General features: G+C 37.4%; 1 protein-coding gene across 2 annotated transcripts in view; it reads right to left on the bottom strand.

The window, feature by feature from the left end:
* Nucleotides 1–14053, bottom strand: part of LOC114067530 (protein kinase C epsilon type) — a 110337-nt gene that overhangs the window by 55068 nt on the left and 41216 nt on the right. For both annotated transcript variants that reach the window (XM_027903053.1, XM_027903054.1), the window contains exon 7: nt 1853–2007. In XM_027903053.1, the coding sequence (XP_027758854.1) occupies nt 1853–2007 (155 nt within the window). The remainder of the gene's footprint in view (nt 1–1852; nt 2008–14053) is intronic.

Raw genomic sequence — 14053 nt, forward strand, 5'->3', positions numbered from 1 at the left:
CATTCTGCTGATAAAAAGTCATAGAAAGAACACAGGCACATAAAACAATTCAGTGCAAGTAGTAGCCAACACACAGCAGAAGCTACATATAAGACGAGAAAAGAGATAGGAAAGAGCAGAGAGAGAAGAGAATGTGTTAAAGGATGGAAGCTGGAGTGACAGGGATGAATGAATGCACAGATATAAAGGAAGGAGAGGTAATTTTATACCAGTTGTTTCTTGCTGGTTCACAGAAATCATTAAACTGCCTGCTAATTACAAAGTGACTACCCCCAGTTTCCAGATAGGAGAAAGGAGCTCAAGTATTTTATGGAAACAAATCCTCAAAATCCTTCACTTTTTAAAGTGCCAAGCTTGTCTGTTTCTCTTATGATGGATACTTACAAAACCTGAGGTTGCCACATTCTATTACCTAAATGTACAAACACCTAGCTTTGGAAATAAATGCAGACAAAGAATAGGAAATTTGATATGGGCAGGAAAGGTAAGAAATGTGTTGGATCCTCAGCAATTGAAAACAAATCCATGTGAAGTGGTAGGGCCAAAAGTACAACCCAGTAAGCAAACATCATACCGGTGTTAATAAAAAGTGAAGAGTAAGAGACACAGCTAGCAATAAAAGTTTTATAAAGAAAATTGGATTTTTGATGAAAAGACCACTTTCACATAAGTTTATCTTCCTCAGAAATTGTGATGTCCTGCTGCCTGCTATGTCTCTGGAAAGCACAACCCCTTCTTTGAGAAATTTCCCTTTGAATCCCTGTATATGGAAAAGGCAAAGGCCTACGATAGAACCTACCACTCAGTCCTTGTTACTAAACACTTAAAATTCCCTTCTCTCAATTTTTAGTACTCTTAAGATCTGCCTTAATATGAATCCAGGCTTAGGGCAAATTCCACATCCTCATCTTGATGTTTCTGGTCAAGAAATCTGAGACTGCCTGTCCCTGAGACGACTACCTCAAACCAAATCTGATAACATGAAAGAGGGTGAGAATATCAAGAGAATAACGGAGCTCAGATCCACAGAACTCCAGAGTTTTTACTAGATGGGACAACTTGTATCACAAGCATGCTGCTTGTGAAAGCCCAAATTTATCTCAAGCAATGATAGGCTGCTGCAAACAAATAAAGACAGAGAGGAAGCATGAGATGACAAGATAAAGGACTTAATAAACACATTAACATCAGGGTGAAATTTTTCAAAGTGAATCCTTACTTTTAATAATAAAGCCTATCCCTAAATGCATTCTTCATCACAGCACAACAATATGCACTTTTTGTCTGTGTGTGTGCATGGGTGTTGAAGATTAGAGACTGGGACCGGGCAGGAGGTTCAAATAGATGCACGGCACTTGCAAGCAAATCAAAATTGTCTCCAAAGAGGCACTTCCTGCTGGTGACTAAGCCTTCACCCAAACAGTCAAGAGGAAGGGGCATAAGTAAAGCACTGCAAACGGTCATCCCGATTGTATCGGAGTGGAGACAACTAGGACAAACAAACTCAGGAAGTGGCAGGGAGTTAGAAACTGAGAGGAAATCTATGGCACAGAGAGGAAAGTGAAGAGATTGCACCGATCTGCAGAAAGGTCACCTCTGGGTCGCGCTGTGCCAAGCTTTTTCAAACCCACTTTATTTGGACTATAATACAAAACTGGCACACACAGCTGACGACTGCTGCAGAGGCTATTCAAATGTTAACATTCTCAATGATAAACAGCCAAAAAAAAGTTCTGTGTAAGCAAATTGGAACAAACAACTAATCTAAATCTGGTCGCTAAGAGACGGAGGATTTCGGCCAAAACCAGCCCGAAAGCCTCAAGAATACTTTATTTTTGATCAAAAAAAGTACCTGTAGATGACTCCATGTTGGTGAAGAAACATGAGTGCTGATGTGACCTCTGCAGCATAAAAGCGGGATCGAGGTTCGTCAAATTTGCGTGAGCGCTGGATTTGAAACATTAGGTCTCCTCCATTTACATATTCCATGACGAAAAAGAGGCGGTCCTGAAATTAATTAAACAGTGCTATTTAGCTAATTCCTCTTAGTCACACAAAGGGCTGCTTGAAGCTACACTTTAGGTGACTAGAACATTCACGTCAAGTAATAAAAAAAACAAATGCTAGAATTCCAAAAAAGGAAATGGCGACAACCAAAATCCCCCAAAACCTAAAGAAAAGGAGACAGGAGTCTCTAAGAGAGAAGTGAGAAAATGGCAATCAAAACGTAGCAATAAGCAACCCCCACACAAGTCTCCACACATCAACAAATACATAAGGAATTATAATCAATTTTGTATAATAGAAGAGATACACAAACGATGTTGTTTCTTTTATAATTTAGCCATAACCATGAAAAGTTAAAATAAATTCTGTTGAGTGCTGACAGTCTTCTTATTTCTTCACTTCTCTCTTACCAGCTACTATGTCTGCAAAGCATCTTTCCCAAATTAGGTAAAAATTGTTTAGAATTGTTAAGCTATAGAAACCAGTGCTGTCAATCTCAAACACTTACATATGGTTTTTTGAATTGCCTCAAACTCTCATAAAACAATGAAATAGAATTACATTATTTAAGTACAAATCAGGTTGTTTTTATTTTCTTTTGAGGCTTATTACTTCCAAGTTCAGCTTTCCAACTTATTTCCATGAAAGAGGTCTAGAAATGAACTTCACTTGAGAACAGTAATCATACCATTAATCCAAAAGTTAAGCACTCAGTGAAACAGTCAGAACTGAGAATACCAGTAAACTAAATGTGTGCTTGAACCATTTATTATCTAAACTGGCAATGCAGGTGAAGACATAAGCGAAGAGATGACACACACTCACTTGACATAGTTTAGATTCTGCTTTTTTTTTTTAGTTTTCTTATAAATTTTTGTATTTTTCCCTAACCAGTACTAATTGCCCATTCACCCATCGTTTGAAGCCTACTTCACATTTTTTATTCCCTTACTGTTAATTATCTACATCCATATGCACATGAGTTTAGCTAGAGGTGGTGGCAATTCCCATTTGATATGACACAAACATTTTGTTCTCTGGTCACAAAAGTCACAGGTGTGTAAGTATGGGACTTCACCTCTGCAACTTTGATGTCACAGTACAGTTTGACTCTAGTTCATGGTGTCTGGTGTGCAGACTGAAGAAAAGGAGACAAGACATGAAATTGTTTTGGGCAAGGAAAAACAACAGAAGATCGAAGTTAATTAACCTCTCACAAGTGAATCTAAGCCTGTAGATTACATAGTTTATATATATAAATCCAGAAATTCACAAGTGTTTCTAATTTTTCTTTTAATCATCTACCCTACGATTCAGATTCAGAGCATAGCTCTTAAAAATATCCTTAAACTGAAGCATGTGCATTAATCCTGCTCATTAAGTCCTTAAATGTTATACTTATCAGGGGTGTTTCCTGGAGGAGGCTAGAAATGTTTGTCTGACTTTTTGCTGATTACAGAAAGAGGATGCAGAAAAAAACTTTGCGCCTTTCCCCCTGTATATTGGGAACACGGAAACTGCCAGACTGGATCCAATTCAGAATGCCAGGTAGAGTGGCATTCTTGGTAAAACATTGCTTATGACTTGAGTACATTTTCCGACATTTTTCTTACCATTCTCTAGGAGGGAAAACCTACGGAAGAATACCTTCATCAAAGCTTCTGGCTGTATCATGCTCATGATATCATGTATCATGGCTTCAGAGCTATGCCTTGTTCTTTTGCAGTGCTCAGTTGTGCTGATATGAAATATTCAAGATCATAGTGCAGATATTCTGCCATTAGTGCAGGTTTTAAGTATCATCCTCTCTTTGCTTCTTTTAAGCAAAAATATGGGTCCTTGTGCTGTCTGATTCTCTCTGGAACTGACAAGAATTACAGCCTTGCTTTTAAAAGAAAATCTGATAGTTGTTCGATGGTCTTAGGATTTCAGAAGCTAGAGCTAAAGGATAACACCGATGCAGTCAGTTTTGTGATGAAGTCAGTCAAAAGCACAGCTATACTGGTACTGGAATGTAACGTAAGATGACAGGACATCCCTAAGAAGAAGATGTAGGCATTGTCCTTTGCTGGGCTCCTCATCACCATACTACAGACTATCTCCGAAGAGCAGTCTTGGTACAAGTGTCCCTTTGAAACCAATTGCCTAAGATTATCTCACATGGATACAATTTAGTGTTTCAAGTAGGAAACCCATTTGGACTGCAAGCTGATGAGAGCACGACTAACACTTGGCTAAGGTAACTTCTCCTAACATTTGCTGAAATTTAACTTTCTTACACTGCTACTTTGCCAACAGTCTGGACGTGAGTGGGCATAACCAGGAAGAGGAAGCTGCAATTCCCATTCTCCTTAGTGGTCATGCTCATTCCCAACACTGGTATCATTTTGTTGCACTTGCATCACAAGTATAAAGCAAACAATGCTGATGCAAAGTGATGGTGCTTACAATTGTGAATCCCAAATGGTGATCTTCAACTTGCTACTGAGCTGGGAACTGCTGCTCCCAAGAGTGATAACACCAGTAAAAGGCTGGTTTACACGATTGTATAAATGAGGGCCATTTCCTAACATATCAGGATATACACTGTATCATTTTCAAGAACATTGTGTTTGATTCAAAGAGAGCTAATGCTTTTTGTGAAACTCACTAAAAGCCTAATTGCTGAATTTAAACATCAGAAATTGTGTTTAGTTAAAAATTCAAGTTCTTTTGTTTTATTTGAGACCTTTGCAGGACATCTCCAGTTCAGCTAACTGAAAATTTAACCTGGACTCTTTAGCACAGTATTTTCTCACTAGATAGTCTGAACAAAAGTTTTAGCAGTAGCTCTGTTTCCAGAGCTAGAGACTGGAATCCTCTTTCATACCTTCCTTGTGCACATCCCATTCTCCATTTGAAAGGGTATTTCTGACAGATTCTGCAACTTACTTGACCACATCATCAAAAGCACAGCTACTAAACCCAGAATTAACAGCTCAGAGATTGAAATTGCTCTGCTATTGCATTTATCTGCTACAGACTGACATTTTGAGTCTTTTCAAGCTTTCTTGGGTACACATTTCAGTTTTCAAATGAGAACTCACAGGAAAAAATAGTTGAAAGTTCTGTTCTCTGTTTCCAGTGAGTATGGGAAAAGGGTTTGATTTTGAGAGAAGAAAAATACTAATTCTCACCCACTATCATGGCGTAAACAATAAGATGCACAATATGCACATGCACAGCAGGCCAGAATTTCAACACTAGAAGGTACCATCTTCTTTAGTTAAATACATTTGGTCCCTATGAAAAATATTTTCTTAAAAGCAGCCTCTAGTCTTTTTTTTTTTTTTTTTTTTTGGTCAGGACAATAACATGATCAGCTGGGATTCAAATTCACATGAAAAGAAGACGCAAGAGAAGAGAAAATCTTTTATGAATATGAGCTGAGATTGGCAAATCCATTTTTTTCCTGATTCCCATAATCTCAACAACAACAGGTACACTATTTTGATTTTTGATACTCAAATTTTTTTCCCTATCTTTCATCAAAAGTAATGACCAAAATGTAGGTCCCCAACCCTCTGACTATTTCCTTTCTGTCATAATGTAAGTACACACACTGAGTGACCCAATGAGATCTTTGAGACTTCAATGCAGAGAGGATTACATTCTCAAACAGAAATTGTGAAATAAATTTGTCATTCCTGATTATATGCATCTTGAGATATGTGCCACTAGGATTTATTAAAACATTGAAGTAGGAGAATATAAAGTGAACATTCTTAAGAATTATACATTAAGGGACAACGCAGCGTTTATTCAGTTAAAAATGAGATATAAGGTAGGAATTTATCATCAGTTGTGTTCCAAGAGAAAACTGAATGGTTTTGGTTTGGACTGCATTATTTTTGAACTCTGTTTTCATAACATTTGAGAAGTATGTTTTGATGAACAAAATAAATGTAAAGTGGTCCTGGGAATTCTTTAATTATATAAACTGAAATAAAAGGCAAAATCACAAACAAAGAGATTACAGATTAATCTTCTCTTGGCACCTATAAAGCACAAAAGTACTGCAAAGTAAGTTAATATGTTTTCTGAAGTAATTAGATTCTTCTACAAGGTTTATTTTAGCCCTTAATCATACCTGCTTTTCCTTGAATTTCTCAAAAGGTATGGTTGAATGAGAATACTTAAAATAACAAATGGAAAGAAAAGCAAAGCAGAGAGCATGGGTAAGAGGTTTTAAAAGAAAATGGGATATGAAGTAAACAGGTTACAAGTCAAAACAAAAAAAGTTCAACTTCACTCTGTATTTTCATAGTATTTTCTGATCATAAATGTAACTACTACAGCGGAGTAAATAATGCCTGTCTTAATATCTCTACGATTCCAGTCTTACCTCTCAACTTTCTTAATCGAGAGTCTCCTATATGCTTTATGTCATCGAAACTGGACACGAAAAGCAACCTCCTTTCTAGTCTTTGTCCTTATCACTATCTGGAGAAGCACCCTTGTCATTTATACTAGTAATCTTTTTCCACATCTCTCATTCCTCTCCTTTAATTGTGTCCCAATTTAATTTTTCATCCTCCTTGACATTCAATATAGACACCCTTTAGTTGTGCAGTAAATCCTTCTGACTAATACTTTACACCTTATTCTGATTATTACCATAAATTTTCCCTCTTCAAAGCCATTCTCTGATTTTTAGTTTTATTTATATATATATTTTTGTTAACATCTGGCTATATATTATGTTCACTCCTTGCCTGGTTTTAGATGTTATGAGTTCCACTGGATAGAAGTTCTACCTTTTGTTTCTGTTGTAATAACATACATGTGTTGAACTGGGGAAAGGAGGGGAGATGTTCAGAAACATCAGTAGTAGTAAACTCTAAGGACATAACAGATTCAATCCAGCTCCTTTTTGTGGAGGTGTGATTAATGACCAAAACCTTCCTCCTAGTAAGACCAGACAATCTTGCCAATCAGTTTTGATTTAACAGATGACACTATGCAGTCTATCAGTTTTTAGATGTGGAATAATAGCATTGTTAAGGAAAAAGCTTCTACGTAAACCCTTCATGAAAGTTAGACATAAAAAGACTTTGATGTATTGTTTACAATAATTATTGTGTAGCTCTTAAAAGACTTCTTAAAAATTGTTATCAGTCATTAACCTGCCTGTCCTTTGTTTGTTTTCCAATTAAAATCTCATTAACATTAGATTGCAGTCTAAAGACAATCCATTGATAGACATAAGGTCATGTGCAATTATCACTGCAATCTGAAGAATACAACATTTGTTTTTTCCCTTTCAAACGAGTCCTACCAGCTGGGGGACCCAATATGCAGTTCAGCATAGCCTCATTGAAATATTACAAAACCAAAAATAAATCATGCAATCTATCTCCCAGTTTCAAAACTGAGATGGGCATCCATGACACAGGTCCGAGAAACAAATCTTTTCACTACTGTTTTTTGTCTCCCAGTTCAACTCTTACAATACTTACAATCATTCAGGAAAGCCAGTGAACATGGACTCCTCAAGTGAAATGCACACTTGATAAATCTTAGCACCCTACTCTAACAACTATTTTTATCTTCATTTATGTTTTCACACAATTGGCTGTGAATAAATTCTTCCTGATCCTCACTAGTTCCCTAAACTAAGTTTTTGTGTGAATACACTTTTTTCCTCCAATTTCAGAAAGTTGCATTTGAATTAGATTTCTCCAGAGGCCATTGAAAATATCAAGGAAAGAAATATGTGTTTCCAATGTGTATTAAATTTCAATGCAGAACAGTTCATAATCAAGTAGAGTACTGTTACATAATAGAATATGTTTAGCCACCAAACTTGTTGCAAAACAGAAGTCAAAGGTACAACTTTTATTGCACAAGAAGTTAGGTAAATATATCACCTTGGTATGCTCTGTAAGATGATATTTTATTCATATCGCGTATGTATGGAATTCTTTTCCAACTAGTACAAAACTGTGATTACTTAACTCTATTTAAACAGGATGCTCAAAGAGTTTGTTTAAAATTACCTAAAACTACAGCAACTGTCCCACCCCTCAGAACTTAAATAAACATTTCCTGCTTCTGATGGAAATCGCACAGGCATACTGTACACAAAACGATACCCAAGCCTTCACCACCCTGAGCCGAAGACTAACCAGGATGGAAGATTAATTTTCCACAATCCCAGCATTAGGAGGGACAAATATAAAAGAAGAGAAAAACTAGGTAGAACACTAAGGAACACAATGAAAAGCTCCCTCCTGTTCATGTGATTCCTTTTTGAAGTTTACAGTAACAATCTCCAACAGGACACTACCACGTTATCTGTCTCTGATTTCAGTGTTTATACTCAGGGCTAATTGTGTTGTTTTTCCTGTTTTGTACCAGGGCTTTCACGGAGTTCCAAAAAAGAAGGGAGCAATTTCTATGAATCCCATATTCCTTAGAATAACTGCTCTGTACATAGGGACTGCTATCATAAATTTCACATGGGATATCTACATCTTCCACTTAAAAAAAATTGCATACATTCAGACTTTGTATTAGAGGATTTTTTGTCAACCAGAGACTTTAAATTTCCCTCCAGCTGGTGAATATTATTATAGCTATGGCTTATTGTTCACATTTGCTCAGCTTTGCATAGTATTTAATTTCAAATCTTTTTTTTTGTTCCCCTTGAAAGAATTACCTCACAGTTAAAACATAAACCAGAGAGACTCAGAGGACCACACAAAACTGGATAAAGAAGTCTTGCAAGGTCATCTAGTTTATCCCACAGCTGACAGGCAGGATCAGCTGTACCTAGCCAAGGGGAACTAACCTTTTCGATGTTGCAAGGCAGTCTCTGTGCACTGTGAGCCAGCACTCTGAAACCGTGAACTTGGACAGCTCTGCTGAGTGGACTTCATTTGGCCCACAAAGACCTAGAAGCAGGAGTCTCTGTGAATCTGGTCTGCTGGAGGGCAAGTGGGCTTGTCGGCACTCCACTGCCGTAGAGTCTGCCAAAAATGTTCTGCTCTCTTCTCAGTCCTCTTGTCAGCAGCAAAAGCCAGCAGTGAATAGTATTCCTTGAATATATTCTGCCTCACAGGTCAGAAAATTGCATCAGATACTGAAATTATTCTGATCATCTCTTAAAAATCACCACTGATAAGCATTCCTTGACCTCCTCTGGCACTCTATTTCAGTACTTACAGAAAATACCACTGGGAACTCTTTTCACTGCTGCAAATAATTTGCATTGCTTCTTATGCTAACCTTACTCAAGATATCCACTCCTAGCTGTGCTGGAAGCTATATAATGCCTTCAGAGAAACACTGCCATACTTTCCACCTTTTCTTCTTATGCAAAGAACTGCTTATTTTTTTTTCTTGATTTTACAAAATTGATTATAAAATATTTCTATTTTGCTTGGAGAGACCTCAGATATTATGTTAGCTGAGAGCCTGTGGGTTAAAAAATACTTGTAAAGTCTTGAGAATGGTTTCAAGAATAGCTGGCCCTTCTTGAGACACTGGAATAATTCTTAGAAGACCCTCTCTACCCCATCAGACCATACCATGTGCAGAGCCAGAAAAAGCTACAAATGGAATGCAATTGGATTGCAAACAGTGCTTTCAGAATCTGTACAGAGGTTCTCAAAACCTTTACTGTGTATTACTATAAAGACTTGCATTGCAGCCTTTACTCATCTACAATGTGAGTTGCTGGAAAGGGGTTTTTAAGCAAGATGTTTGTCTGAGATCTTTATATGTCATAAAGTAGTCCTGGTATTTCAGCTTTGTCATGGGAGATTTATATTGCCTCCCTGTGGAATATCAAGGGATACTGGAACAGAATGGGATTCTTAACATATTTCATGCCCCTCACTCATCCCACAGTACTATTAAACAAGGAAAATATGGCTAGTGTTATGTACATTGAGATAAATTGGCTGACTGGGGTGGGGGACTTGCTAAATGTTAGCAGCAGGTCACAGAACGATAGAAATTACAATTTAACAATCCAAAGCAGGAAACATCAGCTAAGACCTTGTGGACATCACCTATTCTTCTAAAAAAGTTCAAAGGATGATTAGATTTTACCTAGACTGGAACTCAAGAAGAAAGTTTTATTTAATGATTTTACCAACTACATATCCAGCAATGCTCTAAAACTGTCCAAAATGTGAAGAAGCCAGCCTTTCCCAAACTCATAGAGAGTGAAAAGATGTGCCATTTGTTGATCAACTTCGCACTAATACTTGCAGAAAAGTTTAGCTGATTGTTTCAGTTACTGAAAGACTCTAATCCCACATTACTGTGGCATGCAAAAGTCACTGGCATTAACATCACTTTTGAAATGTACAGGTCTTCAACTGTTCCATAAATGTTGGAATATGAGAAAGTGCGGTCATGAGTAAAAGCTGCAACTAGACTCTGCAACTAGCAATCATATATACATCAGAACAGCACCCCTTACACAGAGCTTTTTCCTATGTCATTTATTAACACCTGATCTCTGAACAGAGTTTTCCCACTGTTTTTTCAGATAATGAATTCTGACAGATTACTATCTGCACCAAATTTACTATGCATTGGATTGGTTGGTGTATATAGACTTATAATATGTCTAGTAAAAATATGGTTCAAAATTTCATTAATCCTGTTTTTTAAAAAATGAAGTTTAGAGTAATTCAGTGTAGCACACAAACAGCAGGTAGAGAATTGTCAGTTTGCTCTCCATAGAGCTGTCATTTTACTCACTGAGAATGCGACAAAAAATTCTAGCTCTAGTTAAGTTTCTTGAATAGACAAAAATTTCACATTAGGGTCCTAAAATATTATCACGTGAGTTCATTTTTTTTTTTAGTTCCTTCCCACTTTAAAAAATAATTACAATTCTGGGTTTTGTACTTCTTGGTCACTAACGGATATGATACCTCATCGCTATGTGAATGTTTTCTGTGACACCTGTAATATAATATCTAACGTTCATTCTGACACAGTATCTACAGGGCTTAGTGGTGAGATTCTCTTTAGCTCAAATGGAGTCCAGATCAGGATTAAAATTTTAATGCTGTAATATGTGGAATTTATTAGCCAAGGGCATGTAATGAAAATGCTGAAAAAATTCTGTGCATATACATTTCATCAGCTCAATCCCCTACCATTTAACCTTAGAAATGAACTGACTAAAAAAAAAGACTTCTAATTTTGGGGAAATCTTTAACCCCTGGAGACGTATGTGTTCTGTTGGATGCTTTTGGGAGTTGGTGCAAATCTTTTAGTCTGCCCCAAGCTGCAGTGTCGGTAGCCATGAGCTCCACAGTGAGCTCAGGGAAGGTGTGCTGCTCTCTGGGCAGCAACCCCGATCCCTGCCTGCCCCCGGAAAGCCCAACCAAGCCCCAAGAGCAAGGACCCCAGAAGTGTGCCAGCTGATGTAATACACTCCTCCTGCCCTTCCTCTCATGTAAGTGAGAAACATAACTGGAATCCTGTGCAGAAATGGCGTGTTCTGTAGTTCTAGTCACTTCAAAAGGGGTATCAAGTAGGAAAAGCTTCTCAGGCCATTTCCCTAATACCTTCATTTGATGACAGATAAGCTGTGAAAAGCGCCTTTTATGAAATTCTTTGATCTCATCCTCTTTTGGTGTTGTTTGGAAAAACGAACTGTTCTGGTGAGATAATTTTAAAGACCTCTCATTTAATGGCCTGATGCACATGGCAGAAAATTATATCAAGCCTGTGAAATGTCATTATGCAGAAAACATTACAATGTGCAGGCAGCTATTAATATTCCTTTGTTCTGATTCTTACAGGAAAAATATAAACACTGTCTTCCAAATAGAACTAACTATAAAGTTTTTGAAGGCACCTCAGCACTTCTAAGAACAACTTTTAACCTGTTTACATTCTACTGAGGAGCTTAGATAGAGATGGCACATGCCCTAGATGTCTCCTCAGCCCTTAGGCTGGTTCTGGTACCTTCCTTGTGTTATAATTCCTGTTTTCTTATGCTGTTTGGGCATCTACCTTATGTCTTTGAGCACACAGGGAAACACATCAGATGCTACAGAAGTAATAAGGAACACTCTGGGGAATGCAGCCAGTTGGTCCAGCAGCAGTGATATGAGTGGGAAAAGGAATCCAGTTAAGGAAGGCAATGAAAATGATGGGACAAAATACTCATCCAGCAACCACAGCAGGGCCAGCTTCCTTACATACTACCTAGATATTCCATTTATGATGCTCTATATGATAGAGAAACATTTGCTACCAGATGTTCTTTATCGCTTTTAAATTGTTATTTTTGCTAAGTGAAAAAGTGGGATGGTGAAAAGACTTCCCCTACGGCAATTTTCTTTTTCTGAAGAAGAGTCAAGAAATGAAACTCAGAAAACAAAAGTATGAGCACTAAAGAGAGGGCTTTTACCTATTTCTTATTCTGTACAAGCTTCTTATTGTGATAATTTCACAGTCTGTAGCTGGCTAGCATCTCCCCTACATTCATCAGCAAGTCATTCGTAACTAATGTTCCCATCAAAGTGCTCCTTTGCATGTTCTTTGTATTTCCTTACTCTTATGACCAACTCAATCATTTTGCACTAAGGGAAAAAAACTCACAATTATTTACTGATACACCCAGTAGCACACAGTACTTTATAGTCAGCAACCTTACACAAGTTAGACCACATTAAAACATTCTCTTGCCTTGTTTTGAGACTTGATTTTCTAACTTTTGTACTTTAGACCAGGCCACTGACTCCTATGGGACATTCTGTGAGATAAAGTGCTAAGAAATTGGCTTATTTATACTTTTAGAAAGTTTGCACTGGGGGAGGACAGGGAATCCTGTCCTCCATTCAAAAGAACGAGATGAATGAAGTCTTTGGCAACATAAAGATATTCACTACCAGAGAAACAGCTCTTCTCTATTATGTGAAGTGTTTCAGTAATGTTCCCATGTACTTAAAAACAAAGGTCAGCCAGTGACAACAGTTGGTTCTAGCTCAACAACACAGCACGAAACTTCTCCTGCGCTGTGATCATCCAGATGGAAAATTCATATGAGATACTGTCATATCAGTTCACAAACTATGCCCTGGATACCAGAAATAACTAAAAGTCTAGAGTTTACTTGAACATGATGTTCTGAATAGAAAAAATAGTTGCATTTGTACTAACGAAACCTTGCTGAGGATTTCATGTTTCTAAAAATGAGACATTGAGTAACTGTGTCTCCACTCACATGAAAGAAAAACAGCAGAGTATGTTTTACAGTCTTTACCAAAGAGATGTTCTTTTGGCTGTGCCAAAACAAAATAATTATGACAGCAAAAATAGAGGCATTGCTGTTTTAAAGTAAGTTAAGGAATGTTTCCATTCAGAAACATCTAATTCCAGATTTTTACTCAGGATCCCTCATTTCTTACAGTTCACAGTACTGTGAGAGGCACATTAACATGCTGATGTTCATTTCCTCAAACTCAAGCTCATTCATTCAGATGAGACATATTACATAAAACCTGTTGATCTCAAATGTATACTATTATTAGTTGTAGTAAAATACCATAACAAGACCCAATGACAAACCAACTTTCCCTTGGTACTGTACTTATACAGACTAAAAGCTTCTCTGCACACGTACTTGGTATATGCCAAAAAGGGATGGAATTATGATGTACGGGGAGAAACAGCAAGACAAATAGTCAAATAAACACTGACTGCAGCAATGACAGAAGAGTTGCTCATCTACACTTGGGGAAGCGTATCCTTCATTGGGAAATGACAACACAAAGGTACCACTGAATCAGGCTACTTGAGAAAAGAGAGACTGTAAGTTGCTAACTTCATGACTGGTGCAAGGCCAAATGCAAAACTGTATATCCTCTCTTTGTCTCCTCATATACTACTTTTCTTACTCCTAGGCTGCCCTAGGTAACAGTTAACATAAGTTTCATCAGATAGTGACAATATATCGTTGTTTCTCAAGATTTTTCAGTGCTCTTCCTGAAACCTCTCCATGGAAACATGACAACATAAAAATTCCCTT

Source organism: Empidonax traillii, unplaced genomic scaffold (assembly GCF_003031625.1).
Source record: "Empidonax traillii isolate 1590-97213 ecotype Southwest subspecies unplaced genomic scaffold, ASM303162v1 scaffold927:size442368, whole genome shotgun sequence".
Taxonomy (NCBI): domain Eukaryota; kingdom Metazoa; phylum Chordata; class Aves; order Passeriformes; family Tyrannidae; genus Empidonax; species Empidonax traillii.